The 27,431-nt window shown below is 38.2% G+C and overlaps 1 protein-coding gene across 2 annotated transcripts in view; it reads left to right on the forward strand.

Annotated features, from left to right (window-relative positions):
- LOC124169313 (fatty acid synthase-like) overlaps positions 1–27,431 on the forward strand; it is a 110,765-nt gene that overhangs the window by 69,024 nt on the left and 14,310 nt on the right. For both annotated transcript variants that reach the window (XM_046547896.1, XM_046547895.1), the window contains exons 2-26: positions 1,005–1,289; positions 2,436–2,691; positions 4,059–4,189; positions 6,602–6,754; positions 7,710–7,883; positions 8,718–8,918; positions 9,828–10,066; positions 11,163–11,399; positions 12,837–13,043; positions 14,119–14,244; positions 14,719–14,982; positions 15,672–15,861; positions 16,523–16,752; positions 17,311–17,514; positions 19,549–19,649; positions 19,989–20,133; positions 20,669–20,785; positions 21,122–21,230; positions 21,687–21,959; positions 22,906–23,082; positions 23,574–23,800; positions 24,123–24,251; positions 24,983–25,276; positions 25,751–25,998; positions 26,880–27,167. In XM_046547896.1, the coding sequence (XP_046403852.1) occupies positions 2,582–2,691; positions 4,059–4,189; positions 6,602–6,754; positions 7,710–7,883; positions 8,718–8,918; positions 9,828–10,066; positions 11,163–11,399; positions 12,837–13,043; positions 14,119–14,244; positions 14,719–14,982; positions 15,672–15,861; positions 16,523–16,752; positions 17,311–17,514; positions 19,549–19,649; positions 19,989–20,133; positions 20,669–20,785; positions 21,122–21,230; positions 21,687–21,959; positions 22,906–23,082; positions 23,574–23,800; positions 24,123–24,251; positions 24,983–25,276; positions 25,751–25,998; positions 26,880–27,167 (4,574 nt within the window). In that variant the 5' untranslated portion in view covers positions 1,005–1,289; positions 2,436–2,581. The remainder of the gene's footprint in view (positions 1–1,004; positions 1,290–2,435; positions 2,692–4,058; positions 4,190–6,601; positions 6,755–7,709; positions 7,884–8,717; positions 8,919–9,827; positions 10,067–11,162; positions 11,400–12,836; positions 13,044–14,118; positions 14,245–14,718; positions 14,983–15,671; positions 15,862–16,522; positions 16,753–17,310; positions 17,515–19,548; positions 19,650–19,988; positions 20,134–20,668; positions 20,786–21,121; positions 21,231–21,686; positions 21,960–22,905; positions 23,083–23,573; positions 23,801–24,122; positions 24,252–24,982; positions 25,277–25,750; positions 25,999–26,879; positions 27,168–27,431) is intronic.

Here is a 27,431-nt window from a genome sequence, read left to right on the forward strand (position 1 = left end):
TAAGATTTTACGATTAGAATGAATGGTTTTCAAGTGATATTTTCCAAGTTTTTTACATCGAAATAAGTTTGCTCTTTCTTCCGAGGCAAATTCAAATAAGAGATAATTATCACTATCGGAGAACTGGAAGTGGAAGTGTTTTACGCAAGAGCTGGAAACTTGCTACCCATGACACATGTGGCAAGAAATGTACTTCCATACGCTTCACCTTGCCATGGAAAAATCTCGTTGGGCTAGCTCAATGTTAGTGGGGAAACGGGTTTCTCTACTTCGAATAGGAACTTCTGTCACTGCGTTGCGTGCAGCAATCAAATGTCTCGCAAAATTCAAATTAAATTGAACCACGAAAAAACCGTAATTCCACAAATAACTCCATGCGAAAAACGCGGAATTGCGCGCGAAAAATGGTTTGTCAAACGGTGAATATTCAAGTGAAATGCTAGGTATTAAAAAAAATTATGATTTACTCCTAAGGACTGTAAAATATTCAAGAATTCCAAATGGAACTCACAAGTATTTTCTATGGGTACAAAATTTTGAATCGGTTTATTAGATCTGTAGCCTTGTAGTCTCTAAACTTAAATTGCTAAATAAATTAATATACGCGGACGTTACTGTTCCTGTTCAGTATTTTAGTAGTATCGCTAGGATAAAATAGAAGGAACAGACGATGAAGAATGAGAAAGGTTTCTATGTAAATGAGAAAAGGTTAGCTATAAGTATAATTGAATGCGGAGTAATTGCAAACTTATCTTAGAATTTTAGCGGTTATAAAATTTATTACTACCTAAGTTTCAATGCTACTTGAAGATGATGTACTAACATTAGAATTTAGATAGTAATAAATGTTATAATCGTGAAAAATTGCAAGTTTTTGTTTCAATATAATCTTAGAATCGTTGACCAATGATGACTATTTTTCGGAGCTAAAATAGTAAAAAAATTCACTTATTTCCAACCTCTTTCCACAGTTAACCTAATGAAAGCTATTTTCTCTTTCGTAGGTAACCAAGGGGATAAGAACCAGAAGACCAAATAATATCACAGGCGCACCGCGCACCAAGGGCAACAGACATTCGCACTAACAAAAGAAGAAGTAACAGCGCTCGAGTCGGATCTCCAATTTGATCCGACACTGCCCAGAAAAGAGTACTGAAGGAAGGAAGAAGGATAAGAAGCGAGGCGAAGCGAAACTCGCCCCGCGGACAAACAAGGAAACGACAGAGTCCTCCAGAGAAGTTCTCAGGGTCCTTCTCGAAGACCCTCAAAAAGGACAGAGTGTCAAGGAGGTAAGACTACTACTGTGCCATTCAAAACAAATATATTCTATGCACCAAGGATGAAGATCGCCATGAAAATATATTTGGCTTAGCCGGGATTCGAACCCGAATCTTCAGGTTTCCGGTCAGGCGTGCTAGCCAATTATACCATCAAGCCACCTTCCCAACGCCATGCCAGCTTCAAGACGGGTTTTACCATTGTTAAATTTATATTATTTAATTTTTTATTTTTGTTAAATTTATTTTATTAAATTAAGATGGGTGCATCAATTTGCTCCCGTGGGCGTGACTGCGTACAAATTCACTTGTTTCAATGAGTCCTTTAATATTTTTCTACTATGCGCATGCTATTATTAAAAATATGTTTTGCTACCAAAGAAAACCTCAATCGAGATTGAGAAGCAAAATTTATTTGGGCATACAAAATGAGAATAATTCAAGTCTTACAATTTTAATTCTCTTACTGCCAGACTATCTGCATTTATCGGCAAGGAGCCTGATTTATCCCCTTTAGGTCCCCACTCTTATATTAAGATCATTTTTCTTCAAAAGAAAATTTGTTCAAAATTTTCGTTTTGAACAAAATTTATTTTCGCTTCTAGGGGGGGGAAGGTAGCAGCCCCCTCCTCTCCCCCGCTGGGTACGCCCATGTTATGTAAGTTTGAAAAGGTTGGCTATTTTCTCTCTTTCCGTAGACTCCTCGTTATGATTCAGTAGCACTGAATGAACGATATTTGATTTTTGTTTTTATTTTTGGATCAATTGAATATCAGGTCTATCGCAAAGATCACCAAGTATCTTTCATGATGATAATTCAGTTTTTCATTTGGCACATAGAGGGCAGTGAATGAACGATATTTGATTTTTGCTCCGATTTTTGGATCAATTGAATGTCAGGTCTATCGTATAGATCAGGGGTCTCCAATTTAATAGGCCATTAGGGCCACATTCCAAGTTTCGAATCGCCCCGCGGGCCGGATAGCAAATTTGCCGATTACTGAAGTATACAATATTCAATACTTGAAACGAGTGCGCGGGCCGGATGAGAACCCTCCTCGGGCCGGATCCGGCCCTCGGGCCGTATTTTGGAGACCCCAGGCATAGATCACCAAGTATCTTTCATGACGATAATTCAGTTTTTCTTTTGTCTCGCAGAGGGTGTAGCAGAGCGGAGGTTCGGGAGTCCACCGCGCGCGGCGAGGGCCACGGGCGCAGGACGAGGCGGAGGACGGAGGAGAAAACGGGGTCGCAGGAAGAAGTGTCCGGGACGTGGGGGTGGGGTCGGTGACGGCGAACGAGACATGCCGGCGAGGTTTCCCGAGGTGGAAGTCGGGGGCGCGGGCGAGCTGAACACGCAGCCCTGGACAACTGCCCCGACCAACGGGCAGCACAATGGAAATGCCCTGCACAGGTAAAGGCAACAACCATTTAATATCGTTAACAATCACTTCACCAATAAAAATCCTGCAGTCCCTGGAAGTATCTACAGTTATTTTCGGTCTGAATGTCATATTTTCTGGTTAATTATTATATGTTAACAGACAACATTAGCGATTGTGCGAAAAATCCACAGAGAAAAAAATCATTCGCCTTGACCGGGATATGAACCTGATTCCCTTGTCCGGTATGGTCCACAAATTTCCTCAGGGGAGGACGATGTCTCGGTAGCTTAACTGGCTAAATCACTCGGCCGGAAATCGAGGGATCCGGGTTCGCATCCCGGTCAAGGCAAATGATTTTTTCTCTGTGGATTTTTCGCTCACTTTTGTGCCTTTCGGGTGAGTCCCGTAAAGTTATCGCCGTGGCTAGTCCCGGTATACTTAAAAACATTAGCGATTTCTGTGAATCATGAGGTGGGAGTCGGGCTGGGTGCCGACCGACATGGACGACTTGGATTGCTTGCATTTTACAATTGCATTCATTCCGGATGCTAGCCTAGTGTGAAGAGCACTTGGCCCCTGATCTAGGGGCCCCGGTTTCAAATCCTGGGCTTGTCCTACAGAGAACCCGAATCAAAATCCACGAAGTGTGAGGTGCCTCAGGGAAAATAATTGCCCCCCCCCCTGCCCTGAATGTATGGAATTTACACGCCAGTGTCCTTGTCTGGGGTGAGCTCTACCCTGACCAGGGGCAGATTCAGAATCAAAAATTGGGGGTGGGGAAGCTTGACCTGGGTCCAGGGAGTATGGAAAACCCCGCTGGTGATAGGAGCATTCTTCCGTGTAAAATTGTTTAAAATATTACTCGGAAGCATTATTTTCTCATTTCCAAATGCACTCCCTTTACGTCTTTATAAGGGTATAAAAACTAGGAAAAATTTAAATTTCTTGGTTTAAATTTTGGGGGGTCACGATCCCTGTGACCCTCCCACCCCCTAAATCTGCCAGTCTTCATTTTCACCGGCAGTTTCTTCTCCTTACTCACAATGTAAAGAACTTCCACGTTCAATTTCCTCGCCGGCCTCAGTTTTTCCATCCTCCTCCGTGCTCACATTCAAACAGTTGAACATTTATGATGTGTATTCAATGCAAAACAATAAAATGCGCAATAATGGTCTACGGATCATAGACGTGGATACTAAAAAAGAAAGAGTATAAAATATTGGAAAGTAATGATAGTATAAATGAAAAATTTTTTATACAATTTTGGGTCATGACTCCTGAACTCCCCCCCATCTCTAAATCTCCCAATGATCCTCACCTAACCAAACCAACCTCCGCCCGGGTTGAATCAATTATTGAGAGTGAAATTTTATTTGTTCGTTATTCCCGTGAGCAGGTTCGACGACGAGGTGGTCATCTCGGGGATATCTGCGAGGTTGCCCGAGAGCGAGAACGTATCAGAGTTCGCGGAGAAGCTGTTTGAGGGAGTCGATCTCATAACGGACGATGAGAGGAGGTGGCCTGCAGGTAAGAACCCCCGAACCAGCTCCTTTCCAAGACCAATTTTTCATCGATTAAATCCCTTCCCGAGCGCGGGCTCATCTTATTCCAGGGGCGCATATAGATCCTCATTTTGGGATGATCCCCTAATTTCGGGATCATAGAAACTTAATCCTGAATCACGCGATCATTTTTTCCAACCCTTTTGAGCGATATCTCCCATTATGACGGAAAAAAGAACGTTCACTCAATCATTTCCGCGATAGCTCCAGGGATGGGAGTCTCATCCCTTTTTCCATCATTCGGCACGTCCCTAATTCCGTCCCTGAAAACCATCGTTGGCGAATCGGAACGCACGACCGCTAACAGGGAGAGTAACACCGAGCTCGGCGTTTTATGGAATAACATTTGTTACGGAAATAGCGATGGAAAAAGGAACGGTGGGAATGACCGTTAGTTCGAGTTCGAGCGATCTGAAAACCTATCATTAGGGATATCATTCTGAGGGACGTAACAGACACCAGGATGATCCCCCAAAATTTGATTACCGCGAAACTAATGGAATTTGCGGTCATAAGGTTTATATATGACTCATACGAGAAACACAAATTATAAGTCCAAATGTACATTCTCACTCACCGTTGACGCCATTTGAGATGTCTGCCCCGAGGGTAGGCGCTGCGAAGTGGATTCGCAATGCTCGCCATGTAAGTACTCGTCGATCGATGACGCTGATGATAGAAGTCAATTTGACGGTAGCAAAACATGATGACTGTACTGGAAGCAGGCGATAGACGAGAAATGGATGTGTGCAACCGTCGCTTGAAGTAAAAGTATCCATCCCAGAGGGCCGAGAAAACGGCACCACAGGTCCCTTTAGGACGTCGGCCACGCTAATATAAGCGAATCGGTCATTTCTACGATCACTTAAGGAGAAATCTCGAAATTCAGCGGCACTCAATCGGGTCTTCATTAATGAGTTCATAACTTAAAAATCCCGATCGTAGTTCATTCGCGCACAGTAATTGATCGTTGTGATACACAACCGCAATTCAGCGCTTCCGGAAAAAAATTAAAAAATCTCTTTGTTCCAAAACCATCTTTTCTTCTCTCGAAATCATTCTGATAGGTACAATCATTGAAGACGGTAAATTTCAAATGCAGCACTTTGAAGTCACGTTTCTTTTGTATAACTCAGTACAATATTTTCAATTACATCTGCGATAAATATTATATTAAAATCCCTGCTTACGAATATTCAGCCATAAATGCCACTTTAAATAAAACTTCACGTATAATATAACTAATTTACACTTTGTGTCACGTCCCACTTCCAGCGTTTCTCTCAATTCTTCCGCCTAAAATTAGTTTGCTCTATCGATCAATAGGTGGCAGGGTGAGGCAGGCGCCACAAAAATATGCATATCAAAATTCGAATTGGTGAAATTTTGGAAAATCGCAAATTTTCACAGAAAAAGGATGTCATTTGATGTAACGACGCCTGTAGCTGGTCATGAAATGTTATTTTGTGTTCGACGAATCCATTCATGACGTATCATCAGGATTACGAATCCCTGCTAGTCTTAACGGTGCAATTTCTTAACTATTTTATATGTTAAAAAAATGGCATGTCCCCCTAAAATTAACTCATGATTACGTTGTCTTTCCGCTGCTTTGCATTAATAATAGCCAATCAGTTCCGAGAGCTTTAAAAAATGTTATTGATGTCAAATGGGAATCGTATTTTGCTCGCGGTAACAATACGGACTTCTGTCCTTATACTTCAGTAGACTCTGTAATACTTAGGGAGCAAATGTGAGTATTGATATATTGGTAATTATTATGATAATTATATTATTATTTTTAAAGAAGCGTATGAAGTGTTATTAGCGGGAATATGCACTTTAAAATTACCAAAGAAAATGTTTGCTTCAGCACGCTAGCAGAATAGCTATAGCTGTCAACTTTCCTGGCCTATGTGTGCAAGTTTTTCTGGCAGCCCAGAATGCCAAGCTAAGAATCATTAGGGATTCGATCTCAAAGTCTGCCTATACCCTCTACCCCGGAAGATGATGACAATGTCAGTCATTTGATAGCATTATTGTTTTCCAACAACGAAGTGGACAAGCAATTTATCGAACAACAGACCTACTAAATTCTCTTGGTGCCTGGTCATAGTTTACAGCTTTTCTAATTTAGTTATGAATGACTTATTTTACGGCGGTAGTGATATAGCGGTAGCCCTATGTTTTAAGCAGCTGCCATAGAAAATTCTGTATGAATCCAGTCTCTTAAGGCTTTATCCCTTGATAACTGGCAATTTTCATGAATTGAGATCACACCCATTTAAAGGAAGCATAGATCTCTGGCTATTTAAATATATTTCGACAATTTTACTTGTTTTCAAATCTAATTTTTATCTTCTCTGTTTATCCACAGGTCTCTATGGACTGCCTACACGCACAGGAAAACTGCGTGACCTTTCACGCTTTGATGCCACCTTCTTTGGTGTTCATGCCAAGCAGGCCCATGTTATGGACCCACAGCTCCGAATGCTCCTGGAGCTGACTCATGAGGCCATTGTGGATGCTGGTAAATTTTTGAAGGAGTATCTCCAATATTGCGGATATAGATGTGGTGGAAATTTGGAATCATTACCATGAGTCAACAATCCTAGGATTGGTTTTATGCAGTCCTCCATTCTGCTGTCCTATCCGCTAGCCTTTTCATAGTGATGTACTTCTTCTCTTTTACATCCTATGCAACTCAATCAGGGCCGTCCCATGCCCTCCTATCCTTCGACGATTGCTTTCATCAGGCCATCATGCCTCATAATATGGCCAACTTAGTTGTCCCATCTTTTCCTTATGGTTTTTAGAAGACTTTTCACTCTTCTCAGCACATCCTCATTGCTTACTCTGTGGATCCATTTTATCTTCATCCTTCAGTAGCACCACATTACAAATGCTTCCATTCTCAACTTCTCTGCTGGTGTCAACATCCAAAATCATTTGTATTGTATTCGTCTTCTTTTTCCTTGAAGGATAACATAAGATTCAAGTTGCCACTTCTCATGGATACCTTCTAGGTTTATTTATTCATATCTCCGTATAATTTTGAGTTCTAGCTTCTATCCTTTCCTGCACAAAATTTTCTTATTTATATTGATATTTTGATTTTTATTAGTTGTCCATTAGGTTCAATGAATAGTCTTATGAGTGGAATTTTTCCTGCTGCTTTTTAATTTTTTCTCTTCCCACTCCATAACAAATATGTAGTTCAAAATACCTTAAAAATCATTGTGAAACCCATTCTCAATTTTTTCCAAATTTTTACCAGGCATAGATGTATCCTGGTGATAAAGATGTTGGTTTCTCAAGTGTCAAAGTAAATGGTGTGAATTTTATAAAATATTGCATTAGTCATTCATTTTGTACTGATTATGTCTATAATGAGAGTATTTCCCTTCATTGTGATTTCTTGAAATGTTTCATTCAGTATTGCAAGAGGGCTTATGTTCACTTTTTTGTTTTTTTTTTCATAACAGGAGTTAACCCAGCAAGCGTTCGAGGATCTCGTACGGGTGTTTTTGTTGGAGTCTCTGACAGTGAATCCGATGAATTCTGGACCGCTGATCCTGAACAAGTTAACGGATATGGGCTCACAGGATGCTGTCGGGCCATGTTTCCTAATCGAATCTCATACACATTTGATTTCTCGGGTAAGAAATTTATTTATATTCCTTTAAAGCTGGCAGTTTTTTTCCCTACAGTATATTAGTGAGATATCCATGCAGTGGAGCCATTCTCTTGATTGTTGCATCGTCTTTCAAATTTCATTTTCTAGTGCAGGTATTTCAATTCAATTTTTCAATGAATGGATTCTCTTTTGAGAAAATCAAGTAATATTAGCTGTGTCATTAAAACACATACATACTCAGTTTCTGAGTACCAAGAATGACTAATTTGTAGATTCTTGCATTGATACTCCTTACATGTTCGAGAAAATACTCTGGGATGAAGAACTGCATCTTGTGTTAGTTGTCGGAAGAAAATTTTTTTACTGAGGAAACTTCCCGGTTAGAAATTGTAATCAATAAATGACAATTTTAGAGATCAGTTTATTTTTTTATAAGTATATACCATTTTTGATTTAAAAGGAAGTAGTTGAATATTTAAGGGGTTCCACATATAGAAAATTAATGGTTCTAAAAAGGTTGGAACATCTGTCATCTAAAGCTTGATTTCTTAATTTTGAATTGAATTCTGATGTACATACACATACATCATTTGAGCACATCTCTTCGTATTTATTTGCATCCAATCCAAAAACAGTGGAGAAGATCTTTACATTATATTAATATACGAAGGGTTAAATAATAGTGTGTAACAAATAAACTATGATGAAAAACTCTCAGTTAATAAACCCAATCATCCCATATTATTTACCTATATCATTAACATGACCACCTGATCCTCTCTTTTTATAATTTAGGGAGGGAGGGGAAAAGGGAATTAGAGAGGAATCTTATATAAGGTATTAATTTCTTTTGTAGGTCCCAGCTATGCCATTGACACGGCATGTTCATCAAGCATGTTTGCACTGCAGCAAGCCCTCACTGCCATTCGAACTGGGCAGTGTGACGCAGCCATCGTTGGTGGTGTGAATCTCCTCTTGAAGCCAACTTGCTCTCTTCAATTCCACCGTCTTGGCATGCTCAGTCCACAAGGAGCATGCAAAGCTTTTGATGTCTCAGGTAATTCCTTTGCTACTATTACATAAATATGTGAGGGGGTGAGAAGCTAAGGGATACATGTGATGTTTTTCTGAACAGAGTTAGGTACAGCTAATTGTTAAAAGAAATATACAAAAACTTGGTTGCCAAGGGATATGAGTGAGTCTCTGTTATGTACTGACATTGAGTGGAATATAAAATGCGCTACTAAATATCTAATTGATCTCCTTTGCTTTCTTTACCTGATTTCTGTACCTAACTCTGTTTAGAAAAAAGAAATCACTTGTACACCTTGGCTTCTCCCCCACTCATATATTATAATACTTCTAGTTAAATAGGTTTAGTTCATTTCCTTGAAAAATCTTGTTTGCACGCAGTTTTTAGTGATTTTAGCACCTTATCAGTGAACTGGAGGATGGCAATATATGAGTATGTCAACTGAGACTTACAACATTCTTAAGTATAGTTTGTAAAATGATTGACCAGAGAAATGAATGAGTGTACTTCTCTTGGTGTTCTCAATGCATGACTACCAATTTAACTGTTTGATCCTCCTTTATTAACAGTATTACCTTATTGACAGATAGTCATCACTGATAAAATTGAATTTTGAAGTTCCATCAGACTAGAGAGGGAGGCTAAGGTTTGATTCATGATTCAGTCGAGAAAACACCTCAAAGCTGTATGGAATGTGAACAAAAGTGAAAACAAAGTTCAGTCGTCTTGAGTTGACATTACTAGAATTAGTCAGTAGAGGGTTAGTTTATCAGTCACTGGGTTGACCTTAACTGTGTAGTTATATTGTGGTGTTCATATGAAGGAGTGTCCTTCATGTTCATTGTTCTTTCTTTGCTATATGCTATACATAGTTCTTAGAAAAAATGTTGAAGTATTTATGTGTTATTGTACTAAATTTGGCTCTTTTTTCAGGGAACGGTTATGTAAGAAGTGAAGCCGCTGTCGTTTTATACCTCCAACGTGCCTCTGTTTGTCTCAGAAAATATGCAACCGTAATAAATGCCAAAACCAATACAGATGGTGCCAAAGTACAAGGTATAACATACCCATCCGGAGCAATGCAGGGACGTTTGGTGAAAGAAGTTTATGCTGAAGCGGGTATTGACCCTAAGGATGTCGTCTATGTGGAAGCTCATGGTACTGGAACAAAGGTAATATTAATTTTTACTGTTATTTTCTCCCAATTGTTGATTCTTTTCAGATTTAATTTTTAGAATAAATTTTTGGGAAAATACGTATATCGCACCTTGCTGGATCAATCCTGGGTCATATGATGGCATGTAAAGGGGTCTATGCATAGCACGAAACACATCATGTAAGTGTTCGACTACACTAATAATGGTAATTTAAACTTTCGAGGTGTACCTCTGAGCCATTCTTAAGAGTTAATAATGATTTTTCGCATCTGTGCCTGTAAGGCACATTGTGCCTGAACTCAGCAATTCCATTATTGCCCCTGGTGAAAGGTTAACCTGAGTATCCTACTACATAGTTCCTTCTCGTATAATCTTTTGTTTTTAAGTTTATTTTCAATAGGGTAGTTTCCTTCATCAAAGCAAACGAAAGGCATTGATTGCGATTCGTTACCCACCATTAGTGTATTCATAATATACAACTTATTTGGTTTTAGAAATACCGGTTTAGATGAATGGCAATGGTCAATTTTATCCTCATTTGAAAAAGGCCAGATTGGCGCCCATGAGATGCCACTCCACGTAATGTCACAGGGACCTAGTTTCTATACAAGTAGATAGGAGTTTTACATCGTCTGAGATTACCAATGCATGCATGAGGCACAGAGCTCAGGGACACATGTCTTAATAATCACCTAATAAAACTGCCTAAGGTCATAAAGTTTCCTTCGTTTGATAAGGTATTAATAATCCTTATTTAAGCCAAGTGCTACCAGCTAGCAGGGTACTCTGCTACCTGCTAGCATCCTGCGTCGTATCAGCGCTCAAAGCCTTGCCCCAAGGTCACCTCACTTGCGGCAGCAGGAACCAGAACGACATCACACGGAGTTTTCCCAGCATTCATTCTTAGCCGTCGTGTTTTGCGCGCTTGAAAATTTTCACTTTTCATTTAATCGCGAAAAATAGATATCGTCGTTTAAAAATCTAAAAGCGTGAAATACGTACTCCAGGAGTAATAATCTTTCGATTTAGGCATTAAAAAAATAATATGAAACCACTCTATTGTGAACCCAGCTGCAGATTTTAATTTTCTGTGGAAATTGCTTCATTTCAGGTTGGTGATCCTCAGGAGGTGAACGCTATTGCCGATGTTTTCTGCAAAGGGCGAGCTCCAGGCCGTCCACTCCTCATTGGATCAGTCAAATCCAACATGGGTCACTCAGAGCCAGCCTCTGGTCTGTGCTCCATCGCCAAAGTATTAGTTGCCATGGAATCGGGGACCATACCTGCAAATCTTCACTTCCAAGAACCAAATCCAGATATTCCAGCTCTTTTGGATGGTCGTTTGAAGGTAAGCTTAGTAGTCCTATTCAGTGCAAAACTGAGTGAAAGTGATTGAGCACTACAGCCTCAAAGATGAAGAAAACGAAGATACTCTAATGGCTGTAAGAAATTCTTCCACAGCTCGTTCGCCTTGCAAGTAAAAATTGTGATTGTATTGGTGTGTGGGAAGGGGAGAGATTCACCGCAGGGACCAAAGCCCAGCGCCTCAACCGGAATATGTAGCCGAAAATCACACTCACATTCATTCAGAACAAACAATCAAATCGAGATCCTTTGAGAGGGCTGTAGGGACCTCAACTAAGGCTTCCACAAAAAAACAGGGATCTTCGCAGGAAAGGTATGGTATGGTATTTGGAGGAGGTGACCGACAGCTGAGGTCATTTGCGCCATGAGGGAAGGGTAGGTAAGGAAGCGTGGAGAGAAACCTGATGTTGGCATTAGCCTGCTCTTAACGAAAGGTGCCAATAGGACCTCGGCTTAATGTCCCATCTGACAGACGAAGCGTTGCGCTTGAAATGTCCTCCTCACAACGCTCAAGCAGGTATCGAGCAGTCTCTGGAAATTCTCTGCCACTGCCAGGATTTGAACCCGAGCCTGCCGGATGGGAAGCCAATACTCTAGCCACCACACCAAACCAATCCCCTCACAGGAAAGGCCTTCTAAGGATAACCAGTGGTTTTTCGGATGCACATGCACTCAATAACCAGTCACACACACATACACTCACCCACAGATGGCTTTACTGAAGTCTCTCTCCCATTCCTGCACACCAACACAGTGACAATTTTTACTTGCAAGGTGGACAAGCTGTAGGAGAATTGTATACACCCATTTGAGTATCTTCCTTAACTATTTCTAATTCCTATTCAGATTTGTTCATTGCTGAACGCTTTTCTAACATTTTCATTTTTATGGGATTCGCTCTGACATTTGGCGGCAATGATCCTGTATCTTAAGCAAGGGTTGTCTATGCCATTATGAATCCTAAGTCTTTGTTTGATCAGGATTCTAGTTTTTCATATTTAAATTTATCAACTTGACCAGATTAGCCACCTTTTATATTTTACATGACTTAATGGTAACATGTCTTCACATTATGGTCTAAAAGTCTATTTATGCAATATCTATTCTATCTCCTCAAATTCTATGCATGTATAAAATGTATTTTGCTTTATCTGAACTGTCACACTTTGATAATTTTTTTTTGTCCCAACTTCAAGTAACCGAAAGTAGAAACCTCCCTTTTAATTATAATGGAAATTTGTATTATGTATTTATTTAAAAATTATGTTTACAATACTGAAAAAGTCTAATATTTACCAAAGAAAGTTGTATCTTTATGAATAGCTAGATCCTGGTGTTCTCTTTAAATGGCATTCCGTTCAATCATATTTTGCATTGTATCTGTTATGAAAAATGATAACCTATGAAATGGTTGTTCCAGGTTGTGAGCGAGAATATGCCATGGGAAGGTGGACTAGTTGCTGTCAACTCCTTTGGTTTTGGTGGTGCCAATGCCCATCTCGTCTTGCGATCTAATCCCAAGCAAAGAAAGCCCCAGGCATCCACCAATGGACAACATTGTGAGCTACCTCGCCTTGTTGCTGTCTCAGGAAGAACAGAAGAAGCTGTGAAGAAGCTGCTTGAAAGAGTGAGTTGGCCATTCTTTCCTCAAGATCTTTTTACAGTAGAAGTGATAATTAGTGCTATCTATAAAGAGGGTAGCCCTTGAGAAAGTGATTTATTTGCTCTAAATGGCCCTTTTAGAAAAGCATACAGAAGTAATCTACCTGTAATGAGTTCTGGTATTTGTGCTAGCTAAATTATGAGTCCATTTTGCTGTATGTGTTATCCGTAATGCATAACATACAGGGGTTATCCCACACAAAAAACTATTTCAGTGTGCTTTTTGGCTCATTTCAGTCACTTATCACCATATATATAGGCATTGTTGTGGCTGACAAATGAAACATACTTGATTGTCTTGCCTACAAATTATCGACACCATCATCTACCGTGCCTTATCTCTTAGCCTACGGGTGCCGCAAAGCTAGATGCCAATGACAAAAATATTGCCCCCAAATGCCCTGGTAATTGTAGTTTCAATGCTCACAGTGTTACTTTTTAGGGAAAAGGTGGTATTCAGGTAAAGGCTTTAACAGATAAGGGAAGGTATTTTCATGTTTTTGGGGCTGTTACAACATTTTTTGTCAAGAGACAGTAGTTTTTAATCATTCTAGCATCTTCAAATCAGGAGAATCCTGATGTTACTTACTGTGGGGTTCGGGAGTTGGCTATTGTGGTGTGGGCCTGGTTTGTGGTCTAAGAACACAGAAGGTAGATCTCTGGGATGTAGGTGGAGCTATCAGGCATGTCAGGAAAAAATGTGCCCGGTGAATTTTTCATGTTCATACAAATTTTTATGATATTGTCAAAAATTATTACATTTTTGACTTTAATTGAGCCGTATACATAATGATTTTGAATGAAGTTTTACATTAAATCGAATTTTTTAACATAAATGTCTATCATTAATACTTGAATTTTAGAATTTGTAACAGATAATCTCCAGAAAGTAGATTCAAGAATAGTATAGCGTTTGGTCACATTTTACCATGTATACTCTGGAAGAATCATGTACGCTGAATATTTTTGGCTTGTTGCTATTTTTCTGCACTTATCTATTTCAAGTATATATTGCTCAAGATTGTTCTCCATTTTTCTAGGTTGAAGAAAATGCCAAAGACAATGAGTTCATGGCTCTTTTGAATGAAGTGCATTCCTCACCTATTCCTGGACATTCCTACAGAGGTTACACCATTGTTGGAGATGAGCCGATGAGGGAGATCGCGGTAAGTGTGTTTTCTCATTTTGGAATATGTTGTACATAGATGCAAAAAACAAATGTGTAATTGACCTGAATTTTTTATCATAACCTGAATGAATGTGATGGTAGCTTAGCTCTGGTCAATTTGAATTGAAGCTGAGGTTAGCTTTTGAAAATATGCCTCATAAATACATAATAAATTCACCATCCAGAAAGGAAGTTGAAGTAGCCATCCCCAATACCAGTATCTGCTCATGTAAAAGTAAAGCTTTGCTTGTTTATTCCCATGTTGAGGAAAGTTTATACAGTAAGTGTTGCATTAATTGTGGGAAAAAAAGTTGAAACTCATTACTTGCGATTGCACATGAGTATACATGTGTCACTTACATTCTTGTTTTATCTGTTTTATCCAAAGATTTATGAGCATAATGCTATATAAAAATGGTCTCCTTTATGTTTTGATTGCTTGAAAATAGAATTTTCCTTTTATTTTTGCTAGGAGTTCACCGGTGGTGCATCAGGTGGAAACACCGGCAGTCCGGATAGGCGCCCAGTATGGTGGGTGTTCTCTGGAATGGGAACACAGTGGGCTGGCATGGGAAGGGATCTTCTGATGCACCTGCCACCTTTTGCATCAGCCATTCGGCGCTGCGCCAATGCTCTCGCACCGCACGGATTGGATCTGTTTGCACTTTTAGATTCCACGCAAGAGGACACTTTCGACAGCGTGCTCCACTCCTTTGTGTCCATAGCAGCAATGCAGGTTAGTTGGCTGCATTAGTTTGAATGTATACTTTCATACCCTTGTGAAATCTCTTTTATGCACTCCACCATTTCATTTATTTCCTCAATTGACACAAATTTTACTAGGTTGCAGCTAATACCTCGTAACCCCTTCCAATTCTATTTATTTTCTGAATATCATGCTCCTATTATTTTTTATGCATTTCTTTTTAAATGGAATGGTAGTTAATGAAATGATATTTTGTAGTTTGTATTGAATGTAGAACAGTGAAATAAAAAGTGATTATTATTTCATATTGTTCACGAACTAACCCTCTACCCATAAGGTCATTGAGAACACAGCTATCGCTACTCATATAAAATCATTTTATTCCTTCCAATGCATCATATTTCATGAGATGTGAGTTCTTAATGAACATTATGGATATGTTTTAGCATTGTTTAACTTTCAAAATATTTTCTATTGTTCCCCTAAACAGTGCTAAAATTATGAAACTCTGATGATGAGCTACATTCGTCATTGTGCTATTTGATTTCGGAAGTTCATGACAAGCTAGATTTCATGTAGTAGAGCAATCATGATTTTATGTAGTAAAGCAATGAAATTTGTGGAAAGTATTTTCATGTGCCTTGCTATGCCAATACAATCATAATACCTATGTGTTACAGCAATTTATGCACTGATTAAATCCTATTCTCTGGTTTTAGGTTGCCCTCGTTGATGTTTTGACTTACTTGGGCATTACTCCTGATGGTATTGTCGGCCACTCTGTTGGAGAATTGGGGTGTGCTTACGCAGATGGAGGTTTCACTGCTGAGCAAGCTGTCTTGGCTGCTTATTGGCGAGGCCAATGCATTCTTGAGGCTAATTTGCCACCAGGATCCATGGCTGCTGTTGGTAAGATATTTTATTCATTGAAATGCATATTATTTGCTTGCTAATTCCTTATACTGTGCTAGGTGATGTGCATATTCCATCCTTTTGTGGGAGGAAGTGCTGAAATCCTATTTTTGGTAATGAAGGGGAGGGCAAATTCACTCAAGGTGACATAGCTTTTACTGAGGGTGTGAAGGGGTTGATGGACATGATATCTCAATGCCACTATCCACTCTGTAAATTCTAATATCCACTCTCCGTATAAAAGATGCATACATACATATCTATAGCAGACCACATTTATTATGGATGTCGAGCAATACCAATCTATGTTGGTAGTCTATGCTAGCAGTGGTCGGAGGAAATCTCTCATGTATCTTGACACCGATCAACTAGAAGAACTCATTGTTGCTGTCTTTGTACATGTATGCTAGTATCTATTAAATTTATTATTAATTGAGAAAATATCTTTTTGTTTAAAGTTTCATTTTTAGTGGCAATGTAATATGTTGGATGGGTATGGAAAAATATAAAAGCTATCAAAGGGAGCAGTGAGTTTAAAAAATACCAAAATTAGTAACTTAGTTTATGTACAAGCCCTTATCCTTAGTTCTAGTTTACTATAAGTGTCACCATAGTTCAATTATTGTTATGTATTGACCATGTGCAATTATTTGATCAGGTTTGACTTGGGAAGAAGCAAAGGCTCGCTGTCCAAAAGGTGTTTTCCCAGCTTGCCACAACAGTAAGGACAATGTTTCCATATCTGGCCCTCCTGAGTTGATTGGAGAGTTTGTGAAGACTCTTACAGCAGAAAAGGTCTTTGCCAAGGAGGTCAAATCCTCTGGTGTAGCTTTCCACTCAAAATACATTGCCGATGCTGGACCTGCCCTGAGGAAAGTTCTCGAAAGGGTAAGGACTACTTATATGATTGTCTACAACCTTTACTTCAAAAATTTAGGCTCCTGCTTGAATCATAAATTAACATACTGGTCATAGTTGCTGTGATGAAGCTGCTAGATATTTGTTTCACAGCAATGCATATGTGAAGAGTTGAGAAATATCCTGTTGACTCTTGAAACTTCAAGTTAATATTTTTTCATAAAGGAGTTTTGTATCTGTGTAGTTGATTTTATTTAACCTTAATTAACTGGCTGATTACAACTTGGCTAGGGAAAGTAGCTGAAATACCTCATGTCCACTTCTGATGCAGAATGATAAATTTTCACTGTGGAAATGATGTTATACTTTCATAAAATTGATAATTTTTGTTACTTGGGCATGGCATTTTGTTAATTAATTTGGCACTGGGCAATACCAAACTGACTCTGAGACATTTTTATAACCCTTAAACTGAGATATCCATAATTATCTAAAATGTATGACATCCTTACCCAAAATAAAATCACTTTAGATGGAATCTTACTGAAAATTGTGATTCTTACACCATTATTGTTTTGATTTTTGCAGGTCATATCATCTCCTAAGCCTCGTACTAACCGGTGGATTAGTTCATCCATTCCAGAGAAAGACTGGAATTCTCCTCTAGCTCGCCTCTCCTCTCCTGACTACCATGTAAATAATTTACTCTCCCCAGTTTTGTTCAATGAAGCCCTTCAGCATGTACCTGATAACGCTATCGTCATTGAAGTGGCTCCTCACTGTCTTCTTCAGGTATGTTTACCTTGATTTTAAAGTAATGCTTATACTCTTGATGTAAATGAAGCAATAGGGTGGTTTCCTATTATTTTTTTATTACCTAAATTGAAAGATTATTACTCCTGGAGTACGTATTTCGCGCTTTTAGATTTTTAAATGACGATATCTATTTTTCGCGATTAAATGAAAAGTGAAAAATTTCAAGCGCGCAAAAACGCGCGCGCGTAAGTAGGAAAGTCCGTGCGACGCATTTCTGGTTCCCCCTCTCTCCTTGTGAAGTGACCTTGATCGAGGCTCTGAGCGCTGATAGGACGCAGGATGCTAGTGGATAGCAGAGTACCTTGCTGAATGGTAGCGCTTGGCTTAAAAAAGGTTTATTAATACCTTATCAAACGTAGAAAACTTTCCGACCTTAGCCAGTTTTAATAGGTGATTATTAAGACATGTTTCCCTGAGCTCTGTGCCTCATGAATGCATTGGTAACCTCAGACGATGTATAACTCCTATCCTCTCGTGTAGAAACTAGGTCCCTGTGACGTCACGTGGAGAGGAATCGCATGGGCGCCAATCTGGCCTTTTTCAAATGAGGATAAAATTTCACCCTTGCCATTCGTCTAAACCAGTATTTCAAAAACCAAATAATTTGTGTATTATGAATACACTAATGGTGGGTAACGAATCGCAATCAATGCCTATCGTTTTCTTTGATGAAGGAAACTACCCTATTATCCATGAAATTTGTGTTCACATTTATAATGTAACTACAGCAGACTTACGATTATCCGGCTGCGGTATATCCATGTTGCGGATTATCCGTGCATGATTTTCACTCTCACTCAATTTTTTCCACAATCTTAATAAAAAAATAAAATCTGACTCAAAATCACTGGAATTACTGCATTAATGCTGGGATAATCCGTGCTTATTATTTCCGTTAGAATCCCCTTCGTAAAACAGAAGCGATCGCGCACTAGCCGCATTCACGGGAGCACCGTGTTCCTCTTTTCCAAGCCTCGCAGCGCGCGACCGCACTCCGTGATCACGGGTACACGTCCCGCAGCAGTTGCAACCCGGTTATCTTGTGCGAGAGGCGACTACGTGGTGTGGTGCCTGACAGTGTAGTTTCCGATGTCGAGCAGCGGTTTTGAAGCTTCGTGCAAACCTTTTCTGTATCCATGATCAAAAAGCCGCAGATGTGTGGTTTTCGAAACCGGGCCTTACATGGAGCATAAATAATACAAGTACAACCATGTTTTCACCGCTAAAAAGATCACAAACTGGCAAAGAAAGCTCTCATTTAGTCCTGGAAACACTCTAAAATAACAGAATAACTGCATAAATAATAATATATTGTTTGTTATCCGTGAATTAAGAACATTACAAGTCATTAAAGTGAAAATTTGGGTTATCCGTGTTTTCTGATTATTCAAGCCATTTCTCCCCATCATTAGCCCGGCTAATCAGGAGTGTGCTGTACAATAAATTTTTATTTTGTGGATTTATTATTTTATTATGACTGCAGATGGGGAGATTTGAGATATTCTCTGCAGAAATGTTGTGAATATTGATGAATAAATGATATTCTCCTAAAAGTTTGCAGTTACCCTTGATAATGGTACAGTAAGTGCCGAAACTTGTCATGGTAGCAAAATTGTATAGAATATTTTTATTGCTCATATCAAGGCAAAATTCCATGATGTAAAAATGAAAACTATTGAACCAACTGTTGCATCTATGTTAGTTGAATGATATGGCCATGGCCACAAAGGTAACATTCTTGGCTGCCTATCCAAAGGATTCAAATCCCTCCTCGGTAGTTCATACTTTTTTCAAGGCTTTGATATTAATGTTATTATGACCATATTTCAGATAGGATAATCATGTCTTAAATATGTGTTAATAGAAGATGTTTTTGTTATTATAATATTATTTGTTGTACAACATTATATTTCTAATAATTTACTTTTGAAAGTATTCAGGTAATTTTTTTATTTTATCCTCTAATTTCACTTTCTTATTTTTTTAATAAAAATATGTTTTAATTTTCAGGCAATCTTGCGTAGATCTCTTCCCTCCACTTGTATTAATGTGGGCCTCAGCAAAAGAGGACATTCTGACAACATTAGGTTCCTACTCTCCAACCTTGGAAAGTGAGTTATTGTCATGAATTTGTTAAATGTTTTGATTCGATTACTATCATTTACAGTTTTTTTTTAACTGTAATATTAATACATGCAAACCTAGCATTTCAGTAATGGGATAGATATTCTTGACCATTAATCATGAAAATTGGTTGGTCTTTGGTTTTTGTAGAAATGGATTAAAACCACTTGAGTGCAATGCATTAGATTTGATATTTTAATGGTAATTTTTTAGGCACTCATGCTAAAATTTGAATTATTTATTGCTCCCTTGATTTTGAATTTGGCTAATCTCATTTTATCTATGGTTTTTCTCATTTTAATCTTGAAATCCTTCTTAATTTACAGGCTTTATAATTCAGGGTTGCAGCCACGCCTGAGCGACCTTTACCCCAAAGTATCATTCCCTGTTTCAAAGGGTACACCAATGATTGCTCCCTTAATTGGGTGGGACCACAGTACTGAATGGAGTGTTGCAAACTTTGGTGGCAAGGTTAGTATCAAAATTGGTTTTAAAAATTTTGTATATTTCATTAATCCGAGTTCAATTCAGAGTAGAAAATTAATCACTTGGAACTCAACTGGAAAGAGACCCCCTTCAGGATTATTGAATAGTCCAGATATTTTTATGAACCTGGTAAAAGCCTGATAAATGCAGAAAATTTACTGGAATACAGTTACAAATAAAAGTAGCAAGTTATAACTTTGTAAATTACCTTCTCAATATTGTAATGGCATTTATACATTGAACCAGTGTACACATCATGAGTATTTTATGGTTCATAGTTACATAAAAAAGCATTACAATCATGCTTGTTTTCAAGCAGGCACAAACAAAAGATGTATGTTATATTGTTAAACACATGGATTCCAAATGAATTTCTATAATCTTAGGAAGTAGGAACAAAGTATAATACAAGAGAAATCAGTCAATTAAAGACAATCATATACCTGCCTTTTCCCACCATTTCTGTTTTAAATATGTATGGATAAATCTCTACATGCAACTATGTTTCCTTCCTCTGCAGGGGTCTGGACGCTCTGGTGAATCTGTGATAAGTATTGACCTTAGCAAGGAAGAAGATGCCTACCTTGCTGGACACACTATTGATGGAAGGGTTTTATTCCCTGCCACAGGATATTTGGTAATTATCACATTTTTACCAGTTTTCAATTTTACGAATGTTTCCTTATCCTAACTGATTTTGGATTTATTGGTTGATTGCAAAGTTAAAAGGATTGATTGATATTCAAAATTCATATTTATTATTGTCTATCAGTTATTTATCCCCCTCGTGATTGCAATAAAATATGTGGGATGATTACTCTGACCCTAGATTCTTACATTCATTGCATGAAACTAAGTAATATGGAAATGTTTAACAGTAATATCCCTTTTGTAAAAATATTGAATGATAAATACTGAACTTGTACCAGCCATGAGGGGAAAAGTGAATGACATGTTGTTGTCCATTTTTCAGACATTAGTCTGGAAGACGTTTGCCAAACTCCAAGGGAAGTCTTTTGAAGAGTTTCCTGTTGTTCTGGAAGAGGTCAAATTCCATAGAGCAACTATAATGCCCAAAGAAGGTAAGCCAAGATTCTGGCCCTTTGGTATTTAGAATTATTTAATTCAAGCATAATGATTATTTATTGAATTGATAGGCTTAAGCTAAAAAATTATCAGGAAAAATAGGTGTGGCCTGCTTTCTTAACATATGTTTGCACATAGTATTGGTAATACCAGAACTTACCTTTGGCCTCACCCAACATGGAGTGGGAAACTCATCCATAATCATTGTCAAATTCTGTCCCAGCAAATTTTTGGGAGAAGGCTGAATCCTTTGTTATTTCTATACTTTTAACTGTTTTATTTTATTTTATGGCTTGCATAATAATCTAATTGCATAATTAAAGTTAATGATTTTTTAAAATCAGGCCTTCTGTTAAATTTTGAATCAAAATAAGCATCTGAGTGACTTTTTTCTATCAATTGTTGCTTGAATGACTGAACAAATAACTATAATTCGTGATTTCACTTGTCAGGTGCCGTCAAATTCTTGGTGAACATTTTTGAAAGCAGCGGAGAATTCGAGCTTAGCGAAGGTGGATCGGTGGCAGTGTCGGGGAAAATCTTTGCTTCTGAGGATCCCGACAAGGATGCCCTCAAGCTCTCCACACCAAAAAGCAAAATTCCCAAGGAGGCTTTGATTCCTCCCATTCTGCCCCTGGCCACCAATGATGTGTACAAAGAACTTCGTCTCCGAGGCTACGACTACGGTGGAATCTTCCAAGGAATTAAGGAGTCTGATAATGAAGGTGAGCTCAGTGTGGTTCTTAGGGGGTCTGGTATCAGGATGGGAAATGATTTGAAAGTTCTGATCTTTGTACTATGATTATGAAGTGCAATTTATAAAAATATATTTAAATTAAATATTTAGTGGAGGCATTAAAAATGTCCTGCTTAAAAAATTATAAGTTCCTTGTCATTCAGTGATGTCTGTCTGTCATGAGTGGAAGGAAGATTTTCAGTTACAGATATCAATTGCTGCTCATTTTGAATCAATAAGAGACGGCTTCTCGTTAGTCCGTATTCAGTGGGAACTGAACTACAGAATGATGTGACTGATATCAATTCATTGTAGTCTTTGAAGTCAGCCTGATTCAGCTGATGCAAATATTTGATATTATCTAGTCTACCACTAAGAAAAAACAGCAGTTACACGTAGTTACAACAGTTATCACATAGGTTCACCTTGAATCCAACTCTGTAACAGCTAAGTAATGGAGACCCTTCCCTGTGAATACCTTTAGATGTATTTTGTGTTGCCTGCATGCAGGGGTAAGTAGTTGAAACTGCTACTTCCGATTATTCATGACCTCATTCAAGGCACTTCCACTTTTCTTATACCTTGTACTAATTTTTTTTTATCATGAGGGCTATGCTGGCTTGAAATTTTTCTGTACAGGGATGCTGTAAGGGCATCAGAGCTTTCTGAGGGGGATGTATGGTGCAAGTTACAACAAAAACACTTGAGGGGGGTGCAAGAAATTTGGGGAGATTTTTAAAAAGTAAAATTCATGCTATGTATTATCAAGAGAGGGGGAGTTATTGGTTTTGGGGGTAAAACGGCATCAGTAGTGAATGATATTGCTTCATTTTATATGAGCATATACATTGTTGCCTCATAATTCAGTTTCTAAATTTTTGCATTTTCCTTATTAAGATCATTATGATCATTATTATATGTGAATTTTTATTCAGGTCTGATGGGAAAGCTCTCCTGGATTGGAAACTGGGTCTCATTCATGGACACAATGCTGCAGTTCTCCATCCTGGGACAGACATCACGGGAGTTATATCTGCCCACTCGCATTCAAAGGGTGTGCATCAATCCTAAGAAACACATGGAATTGGTGGAAGCGATGAAGGATGAAAATGGTAAGAATCAATATCGATATTACTACAGATTTGATTCCTCTGTTTTAATAAATATTCCTGAAAACTGAATACATTTTTGTGAAAAAGTAAATATTTAAAAAAGCATTGGCCTTAAAAATTTAAAAAATTTAGTAATATTTCACATTACTGTCAGTAAACAGAATCCACTGCATCCTTGATACTTACGGGCTTCTGCATAGTGAAGAAATGTACTCATGTATTTAAAGTACAAACAATATAGCTTATTCAAATTTTTTTTCTCAATTATAATTCACAATTTTACTAGTAGAATTCAGGAGTTTATTCCTTTTAAGTTCATCTATCTTTGAATATCTTAACCTAGCAATGACATAATGCCTAATCTTATAAAATAGCAACAATTCATCGTTTTCTAACCAAAATTTAGTAATACTATTTCAGTCTTTCCATACTTGTTATTCATTGTTCAACCTATCTTTTTTACCATTAGCATCTTGTTCTCATCTTTACAGATGGACTCCCTGTTTCCATGCACCGAAGCATCAATGTCCTGCAAGCGGGTGGCGTTGAACTTCGTGGCATGAAGGCCTCTCTTGCACCTAGGCGCCACCAGCAAGGTGGTGGACAGGCTGCTCCTAACTTGGAGAAGTATACGTTTATTCCATACAAGGTGGAAGGGAAGAAGAACAAGGCAACAACTGCAGGAGGAAGTGATCGCATCCGAGCTGAGTCTATGCAGGTAAATTTTCATGTATAATATAATAAAGTGCACACATGATCATATGCTGATTGATCATCCTCCTCCATTAACCTTTTGCTAGTCTTTCCTACCTTAAAAAATTCCTATTTACTTTGATGAAATGGATGCTGATGATGTAGAGAGAGCACATCTTAGAAACCTAAGTGAAAGTTTGTAAAATAATTGTTAGGAATGGATTATCTATATATTTTGACTATCAGTTTGAATTTCCCTCATCAGTAGAATGGATAATTAAGGCTCTACTGTATTTCATAAATATATATTCTATCCTTTCTAATTTTACCATAATCATTTCTTTCAGGTTGTTCTCCAAATTGTGTCCGAAAATGCTGGAGCACTTCGTTTGAAGATTGCTGAATTTGTTGGCACTGATGGGAAGAGTTACGCTCCTGCCGTATATGAAGCTTATGATAAGGAACCTATGCTTCAGGTAATTATATGTACCTTAGGGTTTTACTTGACTCACAGGAATCAAAGCAAGTTTTATGGCAATAGCGGTCCCAAAGTTAGTCCATGGAAACCCTTTTTATATTAAGGTAGCATTATCTCATATATCTATCTGCAAGAATATCCTGGTACAAATTTGCCATCCTTCATTTGGTTGTTTTTTTTTTGATAAGGAGTTAATTTAATAGGTGATTAGATTCATTGGTTGGAGAAAGCTTCAACGTTAAAAGTTAAATATTTGGATTCATTGCACTGATGGTGTTGGAAACCATTTACAGCTAGTGATATAGTCAGGTGTTAGCTTTTTGTTATTGCTTTGATATGTTGTTTTCATCGAATAATACACATGATAATAAAATGGTGTTGGTTTATGTGGAATTTTCCAACAATAGGTCCTCATTTTATCAGATCTTTGGCTGAGTAGATATGAATCTAGCTCCAAAAATTTCTAGGAATGGAAAATATTTGTGTTGCTTCTCACACTGTTTGAAAAGAAACATAAATTACTTATTAATAACTTTAGAATTAACACTGGTTATTTTTGCCGTGGAAAACATCTATTCTCTGTCCGGTGTTGTTTAGTTAGGCTTTTGCATTTCAAAGTGAGGTCCAATTAATGAGGAAATTTGTTGAGGGCAATTTTTGTTCGAAATGCATGGCATTTTTTGGCACAATACTTATTTTAAAATATCCTTTCCTGCATTATATTTCCAGGTTGACTACACTGCTATTCTACCTGAAGGCGTGGAAGCAGAGGAGTCTGAAATTCTCGAGCGCCTTGGTGTCAAAATAGTAACAAATGCAAGTGAAGCACCCCAACAGGGCTGTCATCTTGTGATTGGCAGGGGAAAGAATGACATCCAGAACATGATTTCTCTCTCAAAGGAAGGAGGTTTCCTCATGCTTGAGACGGCTGAGGACAAGGCTAACTTGTTGGTTGAAAAAGATTGGGTAATTGCCAGCTCTCAACCCGTTGGTGCAGGAAATGCAGTTGTTCTGTTGAAAAAGGTGAGCTGATGGTGTCTCTTATCTCTCAGAAAGTATTTACTCTGTTTTGATTATGCTTGGGTGATAACTTATACTTTATTAGCCCCGTGTAGTGATGGAAGTGGCTTTTGGTTGTTCCCCTGAGTTTTTTAACAGCTTGAAGAGACAAAATTTTCTCCTACCATTCCACTGCCCTAAGAAATTATTATGCCGAGGAATACTTGTAATCCTTGTCCACTATGGATGAATGCCATTGACAAATCAGACTCTTGCCTTGTAGTTCTAGCACGGAAACTAGACCCTCAATTGAATCCTCCTTATTAGTAAATAATCTCTTGCTATCCAAACAGTTAACCTCACTGTTAATTTTTGGAGACTATAGTTTCCAATGTTGTTATGGAAAATTTTTCTTATTTTACATAATACTTTCCACACATCTTGCTCAAGGGATAATTTTTTTCATTTTTTCCTCCTATTTGTCTCATGCATTTTCAGCCCATCGAATTGTCAAGTGTGGAATATGTTGTAGTGAATGTGAGCAATACTGGAAGTGGAAGTGTGAAAGACTTCAGTTGGGTGGATGAACTGAAGGAGGCAATGGCCCGGAGCGAAGCCACTACGGGACGCGAGGCAGAGGGGGGAAGTCCATTCCGTGTGTATGTCGTCAGCCATGGAGAGGAAATGAACGGAATTCTTGGTCTCACCACTTGCCTCCGACAAGAACCTGGAGGCAGCAATGTAAGGTGAGTTGAAATATTTTTTTAAACCTCTCAACTTACGATATAGGGTTTTGTGTAAGATTTTATGTGTTAACTCTTCCTCATCCTTTTCATTTTTGATGCCAACAAATGATTTTATGACTTGCATGAATTTTAACTGTGGCACATGCTCCTAATTATTTGTTTGAAAATATATTTTTTATTTCCATTCTTTCTTTGATGTGTTAAATATGATTTAAAGCAAAAATTGGTGGAATTTATAGCCATACCACTCATAAAGTTTTAGAGACCAATAGTTCATTTGGATGATACCAATGGTTATGTTTTAACATATTATTTTCCCTGAGCTCAAGCTGGTTGAGTAGCTTTGGGGGCAAGTGCATTGCCTCCCCTTCCAGAGGTCCTGGGTTCAAATCTCAGTGGTAGTGAAGTTCTTTCAGAGGTGGCCCAATCACTGTCCTTGGGTTTTGTGTGGATAACACTTTAAATATATTTCTCCAAATATTTTACGCCTTGGTTTTCTTGGTGCCTTGTTCAAAGCAGGCCAATGGAAATTCATATATGTATCTGCTTTTCTTTCCACCATTGCTTACCTACCCTGTCAGTTGCCCTTTCAAAACATCATACCAATTGTCTGGGTTTTTGTCCTGAGAAAAGAATACTTATTTATCCATTTTCTTAGAAAAACAAACTACCAGATTTTACCACACACCTTTAGAGCCAACTTTTTGCTAAGAGATTTCATGAAACAACATATTGAATGATAAATAAAGGCATCATACATCTTAAAATAAAATTGGTGGGCAGCAGAATATCTTTGTTTATCATTACGCACGTTTTGGATTATCATCACTATTTTTACAGCCACTCTTTCGCTCTTTACAATAAATTCACTTTCTTTTCAGGAGCATATATGTTCCAAGTAAAACAGCAGCAGTGCCACCTATGACAAACAGCATGGCCACATGGGATAAGTCATACATTGCCCAGTTACGTTTGGATCTCGTAAGCAATGTTTTCTCCTCGGAAACCAATGGAGCAACTAGTTGGGGCTCGTACAGGCATTTGAAACTGACAGCCGAGGCAGGAGGGAGTGTGGCGACTCTCCAAGTGGAGCATGCTTACATCAATGCTTTGGTCAGGGGAGACCTGTCCAGTCTTCGATGGATTGAGGGACCACTTACTTACTACAGGTGAAGTGAAGACTTGTTTGGTTTTTCCTCTTAAGTGATTACTTTTTTCAAAACTCATTTATTGAAATTCATAAAACCTTGACCCTAATTGATATCAAGGAAACTTGATGGGTCTGATTAAATAGTTAAGAAGAAGTTAGTATTTTAATTGTTCCCATAATCATTCTCATATTACATGAAATCACTAGTTCATGGAATAGTGACGTAATGTATTAAAAAATTAACTTAGTTATATTCACACAGTATTAATTAAGAACTCTACCG

The sequence above is a fragment of the Ischnura elegans genome, chromosome 12 (genome assembly GCF_921293095.1).
Source record: "Ischnura elegans chromosome 12, ioIscEleg1.1, whole genome shotgun sequence".
Classification (NCBI taxonomy): Eukaryota; Metazoa; Arthropoda; class Insecta; order Odonata; family Coenagrionidae; genus Ischnura; species Ischnura elegans.